We start from the raw sequence: 22539 nt of genomic DNA, 5'->3' as shown, positions 1-22539 counted from the left end.
CAATATTTCGTTAGCTAGAAATTGAAAATAATTTTGCAATCCAGCCTACTGGAAAAAAATTGCAAATTTTCAAATTTATAGTAGGCCCTAAATAAGGCTCTCAAAAAGTTGCAAATTTTTTTACATATAAAGGAAGGCTCAAACTTTCAAAGGCTTTTTGTAAAATTCAAATCAGTTTACTAGGAAAGCCTAGAAATTTTTTTAAAGCTTTAAACATTTTTTAGGTTTATAAACAAATTGAACAACTTTACGAACTTTAAGCATATCAATTTCAAAATTTATACACTTAAAGAACATTAAAAGACGTATTTTTTTAAAGATACATTCGGCTTACTGGTTGCCCAGATATTGAAGGTCAAAGTTGGCATACATTTGCCGTGTAACCATAAGTGATAGAGGGCTCGTTTTTAAACAAATACCCTGGTCTTGTCAAGTAATTTTTATATGAAAAGTTTTACGTAATGCGCTTCATGGCAACATCCATAAAATCTAGAGGCACAAGATAAAGCTACAGATGAAGGAGAAAAAACGTTAAATTTACAGATCGAGGATGAAGCTATTAAGATGGAAAATGAAGGTTTTGAGGAAGAAATAAGACCTGAAGATTCTTGTTCTTCCAAAAAAAGAAAAAGACTTAAAAAAAATGATTGAAGATTGAGTCAAAATAAAGTTTATTTATGAAAAAAATTTTTTTTTTTTCGTTCGCCTTTGTTTTAACATTTTAAATTATTTATTAACAATTTATAAATACATATTTGTTTACTAAAAGTAACAATTTACTTCAATGTATAATTGTTTATTGCAAATTTCCTAATTTGCAATTAAAAATGGTATTTGAAAATATGATATTTGAAATCCTTGTCGTCCGAGACATCGATTCAAAAAAAAGAGCAAAATTGGTTAACAAGAAGCCGAGATAATGCAATTTTTAGCGCGCGCTATGATTTTGAACTCGCCGATTCACATTTCGAGTGAATGTCCCCCACCACCACCTCTCATGCATTCCGGGCGACATTTTACGCGGAAACGGTTTTTTATTTGTCTTTTTTATGGATGTTGCCATGAAGCGCATTACGTAAAACTTTTTATATAAAAAGTACTTGACAAGACGAGGGTATTTGTTTAAAAACTAGCCCTCTATCACTTATGGTTACATGGCAAATGTATGCCAACTTTGACCTTCAATATCTCGGCAACCAATAAGCCGAATGTATTTTTTTTTTGAAGAAGAAGCGTCTTTTAATGTTCTTTAAGTGTGTAAATTTTGAAATTGATATGTTTAAAGCTCGTAAAGTTATTCAATTTGTTTATAAGCCTATTATATATAAAAAATGTTTAAAAATTTTAAAAAAATTTCTAGGCTCTCCTAGTGAACCGATTTGAATTTTACCAAAAAAGCGTTTGAAAGTTTGAGCCTTCCATTATTTTTTACAAAAGTTGCAACTATCTGAGGGCCCTATTTAGGGGGGCCTATTATAAATTTGAAAATTTGCGATTTTTTTCCAGTAGGCTGGGTTGCAAAATTATTATGCAAAACCTATCCCACCGATCTTAACAAAATTTAGCACACGTTTTAAACATATTAAAAGGTTTTTCTAGGCGGAATATGGAGCTTGTAAGTCAAGTTTAGAAAGTCGAAAACATTTAAAGGATTAACTTCATTTTTTTGTACTTTTGTTTCCAATTATTGCTATTTTTTCAACAATAAACATTAAATTTAAAATTTTTAGCTAACGAAATATTGTGTAAAGTTGAATAACGAAACTTTTAACTTCTTATAATTTTTTCTCTAGGATCAATATTTTCCGAATTATAAACGAGAATGAGAGCAAAAAAAATGAGAAATTTTCAATTGTTTTCAGATTTTGTTAAATAAAAAATTTAGCACAGGGTTTGCGACTGGCGCATATCGTGATTATCGATATTGGGCACATCCTGAAGGGATTCCAGCAAAAAAATAGCTTCCTACGGAAAATGTCCAATCCAAAACAGATCTCGCCTAGACTATTTGGGGTTCAAGTCTATTGATGCTAAATTTCAAACCGAACTTAACATAAATGACTTAACAGCTGTCAAAGTGGCCGACAGTTAATAAAGTATTACCAACCTACATTTCTATACTTCTTAAAACACCCTTTATTATAGAAAGCTTTGATGTATTATCTCTTTACACAAAAACTCCAAACTATCTGATAATAAACAGTATAAAAATAATTGGAACAATATCGAATAATACGCCAAATAAGATATAAATACATTTATAGAAATACTATATTTAATCTTTGACACTAACAGCACCATATCCCCGATTAAATACAACTATGCTCTGAATGATTTGACGGGAAACTCTTTAAACCAATTACCATTTGACATTCCTTTTCTAAAACGATTTGTGAATGAATTAATACTTGCAGTAACAAAAGACAAAGTAGATCATGACCTAGCTATATTTAATAACCAATGCAAGAAATTATAATGCACATTTGAAATCGAATTCTCTTTCCTCTCTTAATATGATGGTTCATCGAACACAGAATAATGTTCTAAGGACAGAATGGTACAGAAAACCTACATCAAGCAACCGGTTTTTCAATTATCATTCTGAACAGAAGATAAACTTAGTTCTAGAGGCTAAAAAGCAGAGTCATAAAGTTTTCAGATCCAACATACATACAGCATGAGCTGAGGAAGTTAAAGAAAACATTAATAGAAAACTTATATCCAACAGGAATACTAAACAAACTAATATTTAGTACCACATGTGATTCCACATCCACAACTATAAGTCAAAACCAAAAAATAGAACAAACAGCATCAACAAATCAGTCACTAAACGATATAACAAATAGCCCAATAAGAGAATCACCAACGACTTTTGGATCACTACCATCTTCTTCTTCTTCCTATGCCGTCCCCATTAACCGAGGTTGGCGACCACATTTTTAAAAGCTTCTCTGTCTTTTGCAACGTGGAATAATTCGTCTACAGTCATGTTTGTCCAGTCTCGAATATTTCGCAGCCATGACTTCCTCTTTCTACCTATTCCCTTTTTGCCATCGACTCTACCCTGCATGATGACCTGCAGAAGGCTATATTTATTATTTCTTAGTATGTGTCCAAGGTATGCAGTCTTGCGTACTTTTATCGTTCTCAACAATTTTTTGTCTCGACCCATTCTTCTCAGCACTTCCTCATTGGTGACCCTGGCAGTCCATGGGATTCTCAATATTCTCCGGTATATCCAAAGTTCAAAGGCTTCAATCTTTTTAACTATTTGCGCGTTTAGTGTCCATGTTTCTACCCCGTACAATAGTTGCGACCAGACGTAACATTCAACAAACCTCAGTCTCAGCGCAATATTCAGATTTTTGTCACAGAACAATTGTTTGAATTTTAAGAACGCTGCCCTTGCCATTTCTATTCGTACCCGGATCTCTTGGTCTGGATCTAATTCTGTGTTGATGTAAGCTCCCAGATATTTATATTTTGTCACTCTCTCTATTTGCTGTACACCAAGAGTTAGTTGTTCATTCTTTATTGGACTCCTTGATACTATCATAAATTTGGTCTTATCTGTGTTGATGTCAAGTCCCATTTGAATGCATTCACTATTTATTGCATCTAGTAAAGTTTGTAGATCTTCTATACTCTCAGCCATAATTACCATGTCATCTGCAAATCTCATGGTGTTTATGATTTCTCCACCAATTCTTATTCCCTCTTTTCTTTCCCATAAGGCTTTTCTGAATATGACCTGTGAGTACACGTTGAAAAGCGTCGGAGACAAGACGCATCCTTGCCTAACCCCTCTCGCAATCGGTATATTATTTAAAAAAAATTTTGAATAAAATGCTTTATAAAAAGGTATATAAAAAACCCAGTTGGGCTATGTTGAATTGACAAAACGTTTTCGGAATAAGTATTCCATCATCAGTCGCTAGTTAATACATGGATGTAGCCATGAATAACATGCTTTATAAAAAGGTATATAAAAAACCCAGTTGGGCTATGTTGAATTGACAAAACGTTTTCGGAATAAGTATTCCATCATCAGTCGCTAGTTAATACATGGATGTAGCCACTAAATATGTGGGTAAAAACCCTTTAAAAATTATTAAATGAAATTTAGTTTACATTATGTCTAATTTACAGTTATAGCCCAACTGGGTTTTTTATATACCTTTTTATAAAGGATTTTATTCAAAAATTTTTTTAATATATGGTATACAGCCAAATACAGGAACTTAGTTTCCTTGTGGTATATTATTTGTTTGTATATCGTTCACCTTTACTACTGCTTTCTGGTTCCAGTATATAGCCTTAATAAACTAAATGTCTTTTTTGTCTAAATTGATGTTTTTTAATTCATCTATTAACTTCATATAACAGAAATTTAATTCCAGCGACAGATATTGACACCGTTAGTAGACAAAAACTTAAAAATATTGGGCATTTACATTACAGAGAATGTAAGACTGGCTTAAACTTTTATCATTGTAACACTCCATAAGATGGTTCTACACAGAATCTAATCGACATTTTATAAAGACCATTAATCGGCTGAGAGCAAATCATGCTCTTACGCCATCTTACATGCATGGAATCGGCTTATCAAATACTCCCAATTGTACTTGTGGTAAAATAGGCGATTTAACACATATTATATTAGAATGTGATTTACAAATTATTAATATAAACGAACTTTATAAGGAATTAATAAATTCTAAGTGTTGTTTTCCAACAAACCCTAATCTTTTAATATTTTCAAATAATATGGAAATTCTTCATTGCATTTACAAACATGTTAAAATATGTAAATATAAGTTGTAAATAGTATATAGGCGTAATCTGTTAATATGGTTTGAAAAAAAAAAACAAAAAAAAACAAAAAAAAAGTAGGTATACCACAAATTAAAAAAAAAACATAAAAGAATTAAGAAAATAGAAATAGAACGAAAAACAAAAAAAAAAATCCAAAAAAAAAGAACAAAAAAAGCAAAAAACAAAAAAAAATCAAAACAGCAACAAAATAAAACAAAACAAAAAAAAAACAAGAAAATAATAAAAGAATAAAAAAAACAAAATAAAAATATATCAAAACAAAATGTATGTACCTATCCATAAAAATATTAGCTATATGTAGTACTAACATTTGACCATGAATCTGCAATCAATAATAATTGAAATTCAGTCGATTTTAACAATAAACACAAACAAGTCTGGCTAATTGGCTCTGCCGGTCTGCAGGACCCGTTGCTTTTCCTTTTTTTGCATTCTGTAGGGCATTCTTTACTTCTGAGGGTAAAATTTATAGGTATTGTTTTTCTTCACCTATATCTTGTTCATTTTCTCTCTCGTCATGGAAAAGATGAATTATATATTGTTCCCATACTTCCTTTATTTTGCTCTCTTCAGTAAGTATTTCTCCATTATTATCTCTTGTTATTAGTGTTCTTCTTTGTCTGGTGTTGCCTGTAAGTTCTTTCATTTTTTTATGTAAGTTTGAGGTGTCATGTTTGTTGCTGAGTTCTTCCAATTCCTGGCATTCTTTGTTCATCCATTCCTCCTTAGCCTTTCTGATTTCATATTTGATTTTATTCTTGACGGTTTTATATTTATTTTCATCTTTATTTTTGTATTTTATTTTTTCAGTTATTAGCTCAACTATTTCCGGTGTCATCCAGTCTTTTTTAGTTATTTTTTCTTCTTCGCCTAGGACCTCCTTTCCCGCTTTTAGTATGGCTTTTTTCATATCTGCCCATTCAATGCTTCCTTCAGTTAATTTATTTATCTCTGAGTTCAGTTGCTGTTGCCAGTTGTCGTCTTTTAGGTTTTTGATGTTAATTTTGGTGGTTTTAACTTTTTTCTCCGGTTTCCTGAGTTTAATGTTGACGTTTTCTAGTAATAGATTATGATCCGTATCTGCATCTGCGCTTGGATAGGTTTTTGCACTTTGTACTCCATTACAAAACCTTTTGTTAATCGTTATAAAATCTATTTGGTTTCTGATTATATTGTTGGTGTTATCTTTTGGAGAAGTCCACGTGTATAATCTTCGTAAGGGTAGGTCGTAGTATGTATTTGTTATGACTTATTCTTTCTCCTGGTAGTACTGGACTAGTCTGTCTACTCTTTCGTTTCTTTTACCTAACCCAAAATTTCCTACTATATTTCCAGTTTTTCCTCGACCGACTTTAGCATTAAAGTCGCCCATAATTATTTTAACCTCCTGCTTCTTTATGTTTTTTGTTAACAGTTCTAAGTCCGCGTAGAATTTTTTGACCTCAGCATCATTGCTAACTCAATTCTAAATGTTGGGTAGAATACTTAGTCTGCAACACCTTCGTCTTTTTTATTTTGCTGAGGTACAATCGACAATGAGTTACGGTATAACTGTCTGGGGTGGCTCTTCTAGTATAAAGGACGTTTTTAAGGCCCAAAAGCGTATTGTCAGATGTATTGCAGGTGTTCCGTATGGTTGGTCTTGTAAAAACCTATTTAGAGATTTAAATATATTAACAGTGTATGGAATTTACATTTTGGAATTATTGATACTAATTTATAAAAATAAAAGAACTTTTTTATGTAACAGTGATATTCACTCACACAACACAAGAAATAAGAGACAGTTTGTAGTACCCTATCGACATTTAGAAATAAGTAGGAAGTCATCTACTGTCTCTGGTTTACTACTGTATAATCAACTTCCTCAAAAATTTAAAAACATTCATTCAACTACAGCTTTTAAAAACCAAGTCAAAGAGTACCTAGTGACCATGTGTCCTTATACATTGGGTGAATATTACCAGAGTGTATCTGTGAATGCCCAAGCTGCAACATAACCAAATTTAATATTATTTTAATTATATTATGATGTCCATATTGTACGTTTTATATGTATTTTAATGTTTTAAATATGTTTAGTGTATTGTTTTCATTTTTTTGTAATGACTTTATAGTGATTTATATTATACTTTGTAATTATTTAAAATTTATATTTATAATTTTAGTTTTGACTTGCTGTAAACCTTTGTTGTAACTTACAGTCAAATAAACTATCTATCTATCTATCTATCTATCTATCAGATGTTGGAGCATACACTTGGATTAGATTTATGTTTGGAGGTTTGGCTTTCAGCTAAAGTAGCATCATACGTTTGTTAAAGGGAATGAAATTTGTCACAAACTCTTTTAAGTTATTGTTGATAATAATACCAACACCATGGGTGTGTTCTCCAGTGCTTTTGCCTGAGTAGAAAAAAGTATTATTATCCTTGGTGTAGATCACTACCATACATTCCTAATTTAACACCAAAACTTATAAAATTGTTTAAGGACAAACCCTTAAAAATCGTCAAATGTCAAAAAACTGACACAACGAGCTGAATTATTTTATACTTCGCTATTTTGTGAAATTCACTTATTTCCATGTATGTAGCTGAATTTCAAATGGAAGCAATTATATACCGAAATTAGTTCGGCAAGAAAATCTCAGGTTATTATTTCCGAATCACGAAATTTCAGTGATGTCGAAACTAAAACGAAATGGTTATGTTAGATATCTTGAGCGGAAATTACGAACTAATTATCAGATTAGATCGGGTACTTTATAACTCTGGAACAGCAAGGTTAAATATCTGTCTAGAAAATCTTCCTACCAAGAATATTAATTTTGAAAGATAGGTAGAGTCCATATCATAGATACGAATAATATTAAGAGAAAAGTGACTCTATTAAAAGGATTTGACAATAATTAGTGAGCTCGTAGAAGATAAATTGAGCACTTATATCACTTTAATTAAGTCTTTGGGATAATAGTATTAAAAAAGAACTATAAAAGCTTCTTTTTTATAGAAGGTATATTTATAAAAGTATCCAAAGGGATTATTAAATTGTATTGAAACATTTTTGATTCTATTACACCATCATCAGTGGGTCCAGAGAAACAATTAACTCTACTTTTTATGAAAAAGTAATTAGTTTTTTGATCACAGCGTTAAGTAATTTTAAATCATCTCTTTAAGTCCTCGTGTTGTGGGTGCGATCAAATCCAAATTGTCAGCATAAGCCATACTCTGCTTGACTTATTAAAGATTGTTCCTCTGTTGTATATTTAATTCAGCATCACTTATAGTATTTTAAATGCCATATTAAATCATCATCAGATCTCTTTACTCATAGTTTTTTTTACAAATCTTATTAATTTATTGGAAATGTTAAGTTCATTCATGGCTTCATATAATTTACATCTTTAGATGTTACCGTACGCTGACTAAAAATCCACAAACAGATAGAATGTATCAATGTCGAGTTTATCGGCTTTTTCTAAGATTTGACGTAGCACAAAATATGGTCAATTGTTGACCTATCTGGCCTAAAACCACTTTGATATTCACCAAGGAGTTCTTCCCCGTATGTGCTTAAACGGCTGTACAGGGTGTTGTAGAATATTTTGTATATTGTGTTTAGAAGAGTTATGCTGCTATAATTTTTACATTCCAGCAAATCTCTTCTTTGACTATTATGCTGTGAATTTGGTGCATAATGCTGTTACCTCAATGATTGACGATTCTACAGAAATAATGTACACTTCTGGGAACTTGTTATTTTTGAGGCGTGTGATTGAGTCACTCACTTTCAATATTGAAGGAGGTTTTACGCAGGTGTAATTTTTTGAACTTTGAAGTAACGCATCATTTTCCACTTCGGTACCAAGTAGTTCTTTGAAGTGCTAAACCCATCTGTTTTGTACTGCATCACACTTTGATATGCACTTTGGAAAATGCGTTTTCCGCATACAAAATGCAATTTTCATTTGTCGCTCATGGCAAATGTTCTAGAATTTTCCTGAACCTCTCCCGAATTGAAGGCAAAAAGTTTCATAACGATCCTTCTAACTTTAAAAAAGGTTTAGGCGATTTTAATGTTTTATTTCGTTGACTATTAAGGTAAATACTGTAACATGCAGAAAATTCCTTAAAACTATCTTATATTCAAATAATAAATTTTCTAGTACGGCCCTGCTTAGTATAAAATATGGCTGAGTCCTTATGTTTATATTCTAAATTCCAGTTACCGCTGGAAGCTAAAATAATTAGAAATAATAAGAAAAAAATAAAACGCGAGAGAAGAGGCCGGCACACAGATCGAGGGTAGAGTGAATTCAAGTTTTTAGGTTGAAAAAGATGGGCTATTGAAGCGGACGTGTTTAGTTCAGTCGAAGAGAAACCGTCCAATTTGTAGTAAATAGGGAATTATAGTCTATGTAATATGTCAACTTTGGAAGAGTAATCACTATTTCTGTTTCTAACTATCTAAGAGATTTGTGTCGTCTACAAAAATTTTGAAAGATATCCACATGTTCCAGTCTCCTGTTTTTTTAAGAAGCCCAGTCCGAAGTTTGTATCTAGTGCCGCCAATTTCAAAATTCAGTGTCCTAACAAGCCGTTTCAAAACACTTTTCCCAGTGGAGATGAATTTGTTTGTGTGGTAAAAAGTTTGAATTGCAGTTCTAACCCCAGAAAACTTTTAAAGTGTAATCTAGTGAAATTCAAATAACATTTTTGTGTTTAAATTTTAAAGTAACGATAGACATTTTTTTTCTAATAATAAAAATTGCTTTCATAAGGATTTGTAAAAAATTTGTAATTATTAAAAGTATATGTCTTAGGGCGTGGTTAGATGTCATTTTAATTGTTCTGTTTTAAAATTTTATGTTGACATATGACAGCTAGCTTTATTATTTTTGACATTAGTTTGTTTTGTTTTTATTCTTCGTTCACAAATTGTTGAGAGCACGAAATAAAAACGAACACTCATAAAACGGTCGTAAATCATAGGCGTTCCTAAGGTGTTTATTCATTAAATAATAATATAATGTTTTAATACTGTTATATATAATATTGATAATATTTTAATACTAACATATTTTGCAAAAAAACAATCAAAACTGTTATGACTAATGTTGGTTATTATATTATATTAATAAAAATAAGAATTTAACCATTAACAATTTTGTAAATAAGAATACCTTATCTCTTTGGATATTTCAATACTAATCTTCGCGTTTAATCACTTTACTAGAAAACCTGGAATTCATATCCGAAGGTACTATTCGTTGCAAGATAATTAAGATGGAATTCCCCAGATTTTTAATAATATAATTATATTCGAAACTTAACTTGAAAGGGTGAAGTTATTACGAACGAAAACAATTTTTTTGTTTAGTACGTTTTTGATCGCATGTAATTTACGACTCGTCGGTGTTTCCGCGTCTACGGCAGTAATTAGCGTCTCGAATATTTCTTTTGCGAATTATATGCAGTGTGTGAGTGATTTTTTATTCCATATACCTACGAATATATACGTACCTTTCGCTCGTGCTCGTTTTGTTGGATTGTTTGTGATGGCTTCATCATCAAGTTTTACACCGGTACTGTTGCGTACAGTCAGTAAGTCTGTCTATTCACCAAGAGAGAAGACTATTGTCCTGAATGTTCACGATGCTCTGGTTTCTCAGAATCCCACAAACACTGTTCGCAACATAGTCGAAAGTTGTGCCAACATGACTGGCGTAGGAGAGTCAACTTTATATAGGTTCCTATCAGAAAGGGAAAAAACACGGTATAGCTAACCCAAACACAAACGAACACTTAAAGGGAGGGAAAAAGCCTATTGAAATTGATGAATTTGCCAAAAATGGTATTCGAAGGAAAATTCATTGATTTTTTTTCAAAAAGGAAATACCAAATCTAAACAAAATTTTACAAGAAGTTAGAGACGACCCAGATTTGCCTCATATCGGACGAACTAAATTGTGGCAAGTTTTAAAAGAATTAAATTTCCGGTGGGAAACCACACCATACCACCAAATTCAATTATAGTATTAGATAATGCACCTTATCATTCACGACTAGTAGAAAGACTTCTAACGAATGCGTGGAAGAAACAGGATATTCTTGACTGGCTGCGGAATAAGTATCTGCCTTACGAAGATGAAATGGTAAAAGCAGAACTTTTAAAAATTGCCCGGCAACACAAATCTAAGTTCAAGAAATACGTAGTTGACAAAATGGCGGAAAGGCGAAACATCACAGTCTTTAGACTTCCACTCTACCACTGCGAAATAAATCCAATTGAACTTATTTGAGCACAAATGAAAAGTTATGTGGCTAGAAAAAATACGTCATATAAAATACAAGTTGTACGTGAATTGTTATACGAGTCTTTATAACATATTACAAAACAAAACTGGAAAGATGCAGTAAGACATGTAATAGAAGAAGAACAAAAAATGTGGGATTTTGATAACATAATTGATGCGACCGTAGAGATTATTATGCGATTAACTTAATTATTAACCCTCAAGACGACTCAAATTCCGAAGTTGATCCTATTTATTTTGAATTTGAATAGTTTTCTAATCGTAATTATATAAGGTAAGTAATAGTAGTTGTAATCGTAAGGTATTAAAGGGGAAAGGCGCAAAATGTCGCCTGTCAAAATGTTCAATGTGTTTTAAATGTATTCATTTTTTTTTTTCAAATCCTGAGAAAACTAAAAAGCATTTTTGAAAAATTTAAAAGCAGAATGAAATATTTTTTAGAATAAATAAAAAGTTTCTTTTGCATGCAATATTTTCAATTAAAAATTATAGTACATTTTCTCTTTTATTTTCACCCCTGTTACATAACATATTAAAATAAACACTGTAGAAGTTTTCAGAGACTTTCTGCCCTGAGTAATAATGTAATCTTTCATTCTGCGTTTAAATTTTTCAAAAATATTTATTAGTTTTCTACGGATTCGAAAATAATGGATACATTTAAAACACATTGGAAATTTTGCCACGTGACATTTGGCGCCTTTTTCCTTAATTAAATAAATGTATCTTTTACAAATGGCAAGAAAGTTTTTATTTTTGAATAAAATAAATAAGTTTTATTAAAAAATACAATTTACATAAGTACAATTAAAAAAATATATTTATTTAGTTCAAATAAATGTTTCAATCATATACTCTACGACACTGGTCGTTCATATCTAACCATTCAAAATACCCCCGTAATAGGATTATAAGGTATTGTATTCCTTCAGATATAAGGTGGGTTATTCGAAAACGTCTTAAACCGTCAGTTTTAGGTTGGTTTTTACTATTATATCGTATTACTTATCCTCTCTGTATTTCAGTTCTCTAATTAGAGTTAAACTTGTAGTGAGCTATCAACAAATTGTAAACCGGGTATAGAAAAAGGTTAACCTTAATGAATAGTCTCATTTAAAAGATATTTCTTTATTTGTGATAATTTATTTCTACCACAGTTGACAGCCCAGTAACAATTATTTGTAAGTTTTGTAGCATCTCCCACTTGTAAATAGTTTGTAAACGGATAGGACATGTAAGTTTTTCTTCTTTGCTATTTTGGTATAAATCTTTTGTAACTATTTATATACTAATTATTTTTATATTATTTGTATTTGTGGCTGTTTGTAGTGGGACAACAATAAATGTTAGAGTTTTTTCCCTAAATCATTTTGTCTATTTATTTTAAAAAGTTTATAACCCCTTTTTGAGTTTCATTAAAAAAGATATATTCTGCATTTCTAATAATTATTTCAATAGTTACAACTAGTTGTTGTAATCGGTATAATTTGGCACCTCGAAACGACGTCCTTATTTTAAATAGCTAGAGGTCCTTCTTGTTGTTTTGTTTGTCCATTTGTTACAGAAGATTCATGTAAGTACCCCTTTGTTTCATTCTTGTAGTTGCCTCAACCCAATTCCCTTGCTGACATTCAATTATCCACGACTCCAGCTCTCGAAATAAACCCTGAGCGCCGTTCGCATAAGTTTGGATTTGTTTTGCCTGCCCTCTCTCCACCCAATAATTTCTGTCCCCAATTTTCAACCTCCCATAGTAATACCCTCTGTGATAGGCAAAATATTCGTTACAACACTGATTGCAGAAACTATCTGCATATTTCTTATAACAATGTTACCGATTGGCCATTTACTTAATTTTTAACCATCAATAAAAATGTCCTATGCAAACAAGTACGAATTCGATGTTAATATATTATTAAACGGTGCCTCAGCACATGTTTCCTTGTCGGTAGTAGATCTCAGCTGATTAGTGTGTCTATGCTATGAGATGCTAAAGACGTAAAATGACATTACAGTTTTAGGAAAATATAAATCATTTTTAACGATATGTCGATTTAAAGAATTCATTTAGGAAAAGTAATAATCTTAAGTCACATACATATTTTCTTAAACTGGTAAGCCAAACCTAGAAAGTAATAAATTCATAGAATAACAAAACTATGCACAGAGATACCACGGTGGAATTTATTTTTAATAAAATAAATGAATTTTTTAATAGGTACCTATATCAAATTATTAAAAAATTGTTATTTCAAAGCAATTAGCCTATTTTAATTGTAATAAACCATAACTTGTAATTATTATTAAATAAATTTTACTTGTAGTAAAAAAATATCGCTCTGTACACATAAATTTTTCACAAACTTTAAAACCAACCCATTAAAGAGACTGTTAAATCCCAAATGGAAAGTGATCGATACTACTTACCTTGAAGCACAACGACACAATCCGTATTATTCGTGTAGGTTTCAGCAGGATAACCAGGGCTGAAAAATTGGTTATTTGTGACGTTGACAAATGGTTTACATGCTTCCGCGATGGGTTCCTCGGGAAATAGTTGAAGAGTTACGGGAGTCTCAGTGGTGTCTCTTATGACTCTGTCACCTGTGTAAGAACAAATACTAATTAGGTAAATGTCGCTACTGGTTGACTTAAATTATTTGACGGAAGTAGAATGTCGTTTTAACTGACATTGAAATTCCCTTTGTGATACAAGTAAGAGCGAAAGTAATATTCGTAATAAAGAATTATGTATTATAAGTATACAGAGTAAAATATAAAAAAAGCTATAAAGTCGAAATTTCACTTAATGTTTCTGAATCGTTAAAAAAATAAATTGTAGGTATCTTTACCATAAAAATAATTGTTAAACCTAATAAATATATACCAGCCTCAACTACTAAATGTTCAGATAAACGAAAATTTCTTAAAAACGTTCATCTTCACGATCTTTCTTATTAAATAAATGAACGAGTTCAATTAGAACAATTAGAACAAGAGATTAAACTTTATTATTAATAACAAAATATTGAAATGGCTCGGTCTCTGTAAACTTTCAATTGCAGCGTTGGCGGCAAAATAAACGAAAATGTTGCATAACATCGTGACAACTAAATGTTCGGACAATTCAAGAAATTACTACTTTAATATGGGGTGACATCGCCACGAGCCTTTACAACGACAGCAATTCTGTCTGGCATTAGTTGTAATAAGTATTTACACAAGTCTGGGTCGAAACTATCCCATAATTCACATAATTTACTCTTTAAATCGGCGTCGATTTTCTAGGGATCATTACGCAATTTCTGATTCATCTTATGTCACAATCTCTCAATAAAATTAAGGTCTGGACTGTTTAAAAGCCACGAGCGCACTTTAATCTGGGGTCGGTCCCGTGGTGAGAAAAAATCTTTCTTTTTACTATTTCTTGCTATTATTTTGATAATCATTTTTTTAACATCTGGGGTCTTCAGCAATGCCTCAGGTACGTCTCTGGGATTAGGCTTGTAACATTTTGGGTGGTGGGAAGGTGACCATTATTGTTTTTGTTTAGTGCCTATCCATATCTAGTGGGTGACGTATGGTGAGAAAAAAATCTCTACACGGGACTCCTTGCGTACGTAAATTTGTTAAGTAAACGATTTGTCACAAAAAGCTAATTGAAGAGAAAAATAGGTAAGATTTTAAATAACATTTCTAAGAATACCTAATATTAACAGCTATTATTTAATTTAATATACTTTTTATTTATTTATTTGTTGTTTTATGGATATGTTATTTGTTTTTAATAGAATTTATGCTTATACAATAAACAAGTTTATTTTTTTTTTCCAGAATGGATATTTTTGACATTAAAACCAGGAATCAACTTTTAAAGTGGTGCGAAGAAGTAGAAGCAGAACCGATATCAGAATATTGCGACTCAGAAAATGACGCTTCTTCTGCACATAGCATTCATGAGACATACACGGAGCAGTCAGAAAACGATGAGAATTTTGAATTATGTGACGCAATTGACGAACCTATAGCAATAACTACAGTTCCCTCAAAATTTCCTCAATTTATTGGCAAAGATGGAACAGTTTGGTTAAAACATAAAATGACAAAACCTGTATTAAAAACAAAAAGACAAACTTTTGTTATTCAATTTGCAGGTGGAAAAGCAGTAGCATCAAAATATTGTACTATTCTGGACTGTTGGAAACTTTTTTTCTTGATAGTACTCTAGAAAATAACGTACAAACAATAAACAACTTGCGGTTACGCAAAAATCGTATAAACTCGAAAAAGATTTTCCGGCAACAGATTTTCATGAAATATGTGCGTTTCTTGGGCTTCTATATTTGGCTGGAATAAAACAGTGGCAGCATTTGAGCACTCACGAATTGTGGGCGAACGATGAAACAGCACTTGCATATTTTGCTGCCACTATGACACAAAAGCGCTTCTATGTCCTTGTGGGAGGTATTCGTTTTTATGATCGTCAAACCAGACCAGAACGGAGAGCTGTTGATAATTTAGCTCCTTAAAATAAATGTTCTCAATATTATACTCCAGGGTTACACGTCACAATCGACGAGATGTTGGAAGGTTTTCGTGGTGTGTGCCGTTTTCGTCAATATATAGCAAATAAACCTCAGAAGTATGGCATTAAAATATACGCGCTGGTTGATGCACGAACATTTTATGTCCACGGTATGAAGATCTACGCTGGAAACAACCATAAGGCCCCCTACGTACTGCAGGCTCTTACATACTACCCCTAGGATGCATCGAGCATTGTAAAAAGATAAATAAAACCCATTGATAATACTTGTCGAAATATTACAATGGACAATTATTTTACATCTATACCTTTGGCAAATGATCTGTTTGTGAACCACAGACTTAATGTTGTAGGCACAATGAGAAAAAATAAAAGGGGTTTGCCTTTAGACTTTCTCGATGTAAATGGTCGACCAGTTCACAGCAGCATGTTTGCATATGGCCAGAATGAAAATAACTGTACTATAGTCTCGTACACCAAAAAAAAAACAAAAACGTCCTAATGTTATTAACGATGGATGACGATTCAATTGATATAGAGTCTAGTGAGAACAAATCAGAGATGATAACATTGTATAATTTAACTAAAGGAGGCGTGGATGTTGTATATAGGATGAAATCAGAATACAATGTAACCAGAATTAGTAACACATGGGCATTTACTTTATTTTGTACTCTTCTCATAGCTACTGTAAACGGCCAAATAATTGATAGGAGTAATACTAATACCTTGTTAGAAAGAAGAACGTTTATTTCATTCTTAGCAAAATATTTGATAAAACCACGTTTAGAAAAACGGTCTATAATTTCAACTTTTTCCATTAGCCTAAAGCAAAAAATTCGGGATATTCTATAGATCAGGATCACTCCAGTTTCACAACCGACAACTTTAGAGAATAAAATAAACTGCTCATGTTGTCCTGCAAAGAAAAATAGATACACACAACACTTTGTAGTCCTTGCACAAAAGCAATATGCAAAGAACACACTGGAAAAACAACAATGATGTGTATAGTGATTACATTCTGATTCCTGAGTGTGATGCATCTGAATAAATAATAAATTTGTAAAATCCAAATTAGTGCAAAAAACTTAAGACGGTGAGCAGGCAATATGACCTATCTACAAAAAGTGTGTTTTACAGGAGGAAGAAAAAATGATTTTATTTTAAAAATATTGATATAGGGACGAATAAAAAAAATACGCAATTACTTAAATTTTTTTTACGTAAAAGTGAATGTTAACAAAAATTGATTTACTCGCATTATACATTTAGTGAGTCAGTTAGAACAATTTGAAATAAAATATTTTGTTACATAGGAATCTATGCATTATGATTATAAATACAAATTAAATAAAAAAGAACTTCTTTATAACAGATAAACTTAAAAAATAAAAGGTTTTCAATGATTCTAAACAATATGTGGCAAATTTTCATAGAAAAAGTGACAGTCCGATGGAATGACACTTTTTAATTCTTGTAGATGTTGCCACTTTATCTTGGAAATTTTACATCGTTTGGTAAATATTGCACGATATTTGGATATTGGTGGGATATTTTTTGGTCTTACAGGAAGATGAGTCCAATTTGATTCCGTATGATCAAGTTTTACCTTAATATGTCCTAACGGACTGTAGAAAATAGATCTTATATCCATAACAGGTGGATCGTTTACTATTCGTCCTGGACAAATAAAATAATATCGTAAAGTTTTCCTATATTCCTTGAAAAAACGGAAATCACAATTAATAGCCTCACATGGGTTTGGAAGCTTTCTAGCTTCTTTTGTGATAGATGTAATCACTTGGAACTTTAATTTCTCTCCAAAAGGAATCTACGTTCCTGTATTTGGCTGTATACCATATATTAAAAAAATTTATTAAAAATCCTTTGTAAAAGGTATATATTTTTAAAAACCCAAACGGGCTGTTATAGACAAAACGTTTTCGGAATCCATTATTCCATCATCAGTGTCCTATAAAATATATAACCACTTAATTAAAGAGAACGTGAAGTTAAAATTTTGACCAAGGTTAATGTAAAGTGTGGTTAATACTTACTAGGTGTACATGAATGTAGCCACTAAATACATGGGTAAAAACCCGTTAACAAAAATTTAGTTACATTTGTTTTACATTATATTATATAAATTGCTAGGATGCTAAAGTTACCGTTGGATTAGGTAACATGGCGACATATGACTCCACGTTGAAGTTGCAAGTCCTGAGACGGTGTGTCTACGAGGACTTAATGGAAGCAACTGATTGAAATGACAATGTTGACAAGTTAGGACGGAACAAGTAACAGAGTAGTCAATATAACTGTATGTGTCTACTTAAGACAAAAGTCAACGTTAATTAAATTGTTAAAGTAATAGATTTTTTGATATTAAATAATATAACAGTATCAACCATCAATGTTGTTGTTTTTTTAAAAATTGATTTTTATGTGTATGAGATGAAATGTGGAGAGAAGATAATGTGGTTATAGTTAGGCAACCAACTATGCATGTGTGTGGTAGTGTAATGAAAAAGAGATTTTTATATTTAGGCCCTTTATGTTTATTCAACATTTGGTACTCGGAAAATAGAAAATAGACACATGTAGAAGGTTGAGTTATAGAAATTTTGTTTGATATTGGTGGAAAATGAATGAATATATTTAAAATATGAAAGTGTTCTTACATGAATGAGATAAAACTTTTGTAGTATAATGGTCATGTGAAATTTAACTTATACTACACATGACCATTTTGTAGTATAATGGTCACATGACCATTATACTACAAAAGTTTTATCTCATTCATGTAAGAACACTTTCATATTTTAAATATATTCATTCATTTTCCATCAATATCAAACAAAATTTCTATAACTCAACCTTCTACATGTGTCTATTTTCTATTTTCCGAGTACCAAATGTTGAATAAACATAAAGGGCCTAAATATAAAAATCTCTTTTTAATTACACTACCACACACATGCATAGTTGGTTGCCTAACTATAACCACATTATCTTCTCTCCACATTTCATCTCATACACATAAAAATCAATTTTTAAAAAAATAACAACATTGATGGTTGATACTGTTATATTATTTAATATCAAAAAATCTATTACTTTAACAATTTAATTAACGTTGACTTTTGTCTTAAGTAGACACATACAGTTATATTGACTACTCTGTTACTTGTTCCGTCCTAACTTGTCAACATTGTCATTTCAATCAGTTGCTTCCATTAAGTCCTCGTAGACACACCGTCTCAGGACTTGCAACTTCAACGTGGAGTCATATGTCGCCATGTTACCTAATCCAACGGTAACTTTAGCATCCTAGCAATTTATATAATATAACGTAAAACAAATGTAACTAAATTTTTGTTAACGGGTTTTTACCCATGTATTTAGTGGCTACATTCATGTACACCTAGTAAGTATTAACCACACTTTACATTAACCTTAGTCAAAATTTTAACTTCACGTTCTCTTTAATTAAGTGGTTATATATTTTATAGGACACTGATGATGGAATAATGGATTCCGAAAACGTTTTGTCTATAACAGCCCGTTTGGGTTTTTAAAAATATATACCTTTTACAAAGGATTTTTAATAAATTTTTTTTTAATTTCTCTATTCTTTAATTTTCTCTCAATGCATGCACGCATATTCTTTAATTTTCTCTTAATGCATGCACGCACAGAATTCACCTTCATCTGTGTATGCCACAGAAATAACAGAGATGAAAATACTCGAACAACAGAGACGAATATCACGGAAAAGTCTGTTGGATAGGGAGAAAAGTGAAAACATAAGAAGAGCATGCAATATAGAAGACATAAATGGATATGGGTGATAACACAGAAACAGGAGTGAAGCGAACACATTAGTATAATGGCAGAGGATAGGATAGTATGAATTGCACGAGATAAGTCACCAAAAGGACGCAGAAGTATTGGCAGACCAAGAAAAAGATGGTGCGATAATTTAAACAATTTAGGAGGCTAATATTAAAGAAGAAATAGGCTTTATAGCCCACATACAAGAAGGAAGATAAAGAAGAAGAAGAAAAAATTGTTAAATTACTTTATCTTTAGTTATATTAAAGTTATACCAGTTTGAAGTTGTAATTTTCTTTAAAAAATTGTAAATTATTTGTTTATAAGGGTTTAAAGCAAATTTAAGCAATAGACATATATACTTGAATATTAATAGTACCGGTAAAAGAACTCAAAAGAAACATTTTAAGCTTAAAATAAAGTTTGTGGGTTTATTTTTGGCCAAGATATCGATATTTTTATAGGGCTCTGAGGCGCAAGATCGGCTCGCAGCGAAAAGGGCACGCGCGTTTTTACTCGCTACAATTGTATAGACAGGTTTGACAGTTAAAATGTATAATATTAGATTTTACAAAAATACTACAAGATTTAGAGATTCAAATTTTTTAGTAAAAATATATTTAAATAAACAATTAAAACATCAATCTCATTATTCTGCTCATTACTTAAAAATGTGCTTTTTTAGAGATTTGAGCTAAAAATATGAGCTAAAAGATATAAATATGAGATTCCCTATCTCAACTTAATTATTATTTTCCAAGATATTTTTAGTTTTCTTCAAATTTTTATAAGTATACATAAATATTGTGTATTGAGTAATAATATAACCAAATTATTTTTGTTGAATCAGTAACTAACAAAAATATCTTCTTTTTCTCCTTCTTTCTCTTTATAAGCAATTCTGCTTGTTTATTGGCGGATTATTACTTCTATGGAAGGTTGCCTCCTCAATTCTGCTTATGGGGTTATTCCATTATTTTTTTCCATTTTGTGTCCATTCATTTATACACTGTACGTTACCTTTTCTTCTAATGTCTTCATTTGTCTTCTGATCTCTCAGAACATATTTCTGTAATTTCCGTATTTCCTGGTAATTTTTCTCAGTACTCTCATCTCTGCAGTTTGCAATAGCCTTTGCGTTGTTGCTGTGTCGAGTCTTGTTTATGAGGCATATGTCATTATTAGTCTTACACTGGCTTTATAAATCCTTGACTTCATCTCAGTGTTAATGTGTGTGTTTCGCCATATAGTGTTATTGAGGTATCCTGTCAGTCTATTTGTACTTGATCTCTCACTTCTTTGTCCGGGTCTCCATAGCTAGACAGTGTAATTCCCAGGTATTTTATTTCCATTACTTGTTCAATACTGATGCCATCAATTTCTATTTTACATCTGGTTGGTTCTTTGCTGACTACTATTGTTTTAGTTTTCTGAGATGAGATTGTCATATTAAATTCTTTTGCTCTTATGTTAAATATGTAAACCAGTATTTGCAGATTATCTTCATCTTGGGCAAATAATATTGCTTCGTCTGCTTAACAAAGTATTTTAATTTTTTCCCCATTCTGTATTCCCTGTCTTTGTTAACGCTTTTGATAATATAGTTCGTTGAAATCAGATTGTTAAAAATCTTTTAAAAACATAAAAATATATAGGGTGTTTCATATGGGATTTATTTATACATTTATTTCAGATAAGGATTATGGACTATGCGAGACTTGCGAGGATCACCCTGAACATTTAAATTTATGTTTAAAAAGCGCACATTTAAATTTAAAAGTTAACGCGTCCTAGAGTTTTTATTAGTTTTAATAATAAGGACACAAACAATTGTATTCCATAAGTGGTTTCCACACTGTGTATATATACATATATAAATAGGCATTGACCTATTTTTGACACTCAGTATATATTAGCTCAGTGTATCGTATACGAACTACAAGAAAGAAGCATAACATCAAATGAATATAAAAAACCTTATGACAAAACATTTTTGTTAAAAATGCAATAGGTTATTTAAAAGCCACTGGTTTGTATTTATTATAGTATTTTTTTACGCTGCAACCACAAGTGTAACCAAACGCGTCATTCTCACTTCGTCGTGTCTATTCGCTGTGGATTGGAGCCACGGTTTCACTAATTGTTCGATTTCCTTGAGTTTACCTTGTGATGCACTCCACTTATTCCACGTACACAACAATTTATATTTTCTAACTTGAAGTTACCAGAAGAAACCTTGTTAATAAGAATGGAGTCCTGGCTAAAGGATGTTAAGCGGGCTAGTTCATCTGTTTCTTCATTTCCTTGTATACCTGAATGTGATGGAACAAACATAAAGTCAAAAGTGGTCTTCTTGTACTATAATAATAATAATACTTTATTTTCTTTTTGACAAATACAATTCGTATAGGATCAGTCACAGTTTAGAAAACAAAATTAGTAAATATAAATGTAAATCTAAAATTACGCTAAACCTAACATTACAAGACAAACACAAATGGAAAATGTAAAATTACTAGCATATACTTAAAATAATGTCAACTACTAAAATATTCATCAACAGAACAAAACGTATTCTGCAATAAAAAATCTTTTAAAGTTAATTTAAATATTTTTATATTCTTACATTTTTTTATTACCTCGGGTAACTTATTATATATTCTTTGACCTATTATTGCAGGTGAGTAAAAATGCATATTTCCTTTACAAAAAGGCACATGTAATTTTTGATTATGCCTTGTATTTATGTTGGGAATTTGACTATTAGTTTTAAATTTCTCAAGATTTGAATGAATAAAAACACAAACTTCAAATTATATAAGCACGGTACAGTTAAAAGTTTATATCTAGTAAAGTAACTCTTACAGCTAGTGATTCGAGAAATACCAGCAATACAACGGACTATTCTCTTTTGAGACAAAAAGACTTCACTGAATTTACAAGACCTACCCCAAAATACTATGACATACCGCAAACGAGACTCCACCTGAGC

The 22539-nt window shown here is 31.2% G+C and overlaps 1 protein-coding gene across 1 annotated transcript in view; it reads right to left on the bottom strand.

Annotated features, from left to right (window-relative positions):
• Neto (Neuropilin and tolloid-like) overlaps positions 1 to 22539 on the bottom strand; it is a 1182027-nt gene that overhangs the window by 693270 nt on the left and 466218 nt on the right. Inside the window, exon 4 of the mRNA XM_072533253.1 lies at positions 13592 to 13768. Within this exon, the coding sequence (XP_072389354.1) occupies positions 13592 to 13768 (177 nt within the window). The remainder of the gene's footprint in view (positions 1 to 13591; positions 13769 to 22539) is intronic.

The sequence above is a fragment of the Diabrotica undecimpunctata genome, chromosome 5, assembly GCF_040954645.1.
Source record: "Diabrotica undecimpunctata isolate CICGRU chromosome 5, icDiaUnde3, whole genome shotgun sequence".
Classification (NCBI taxonomy): Eukaryota; Metazoa; Arthropoda; class Insecta; order Coleoptera; family Chrysomelidae; genus Diabrotica; species Diabrotica undecimpunctata.
The sequence above is the reverse complement of the archived record's forward strand: the minus strand, read 5'-3'. Positions and strand labels throughout refer to the sequence as shown.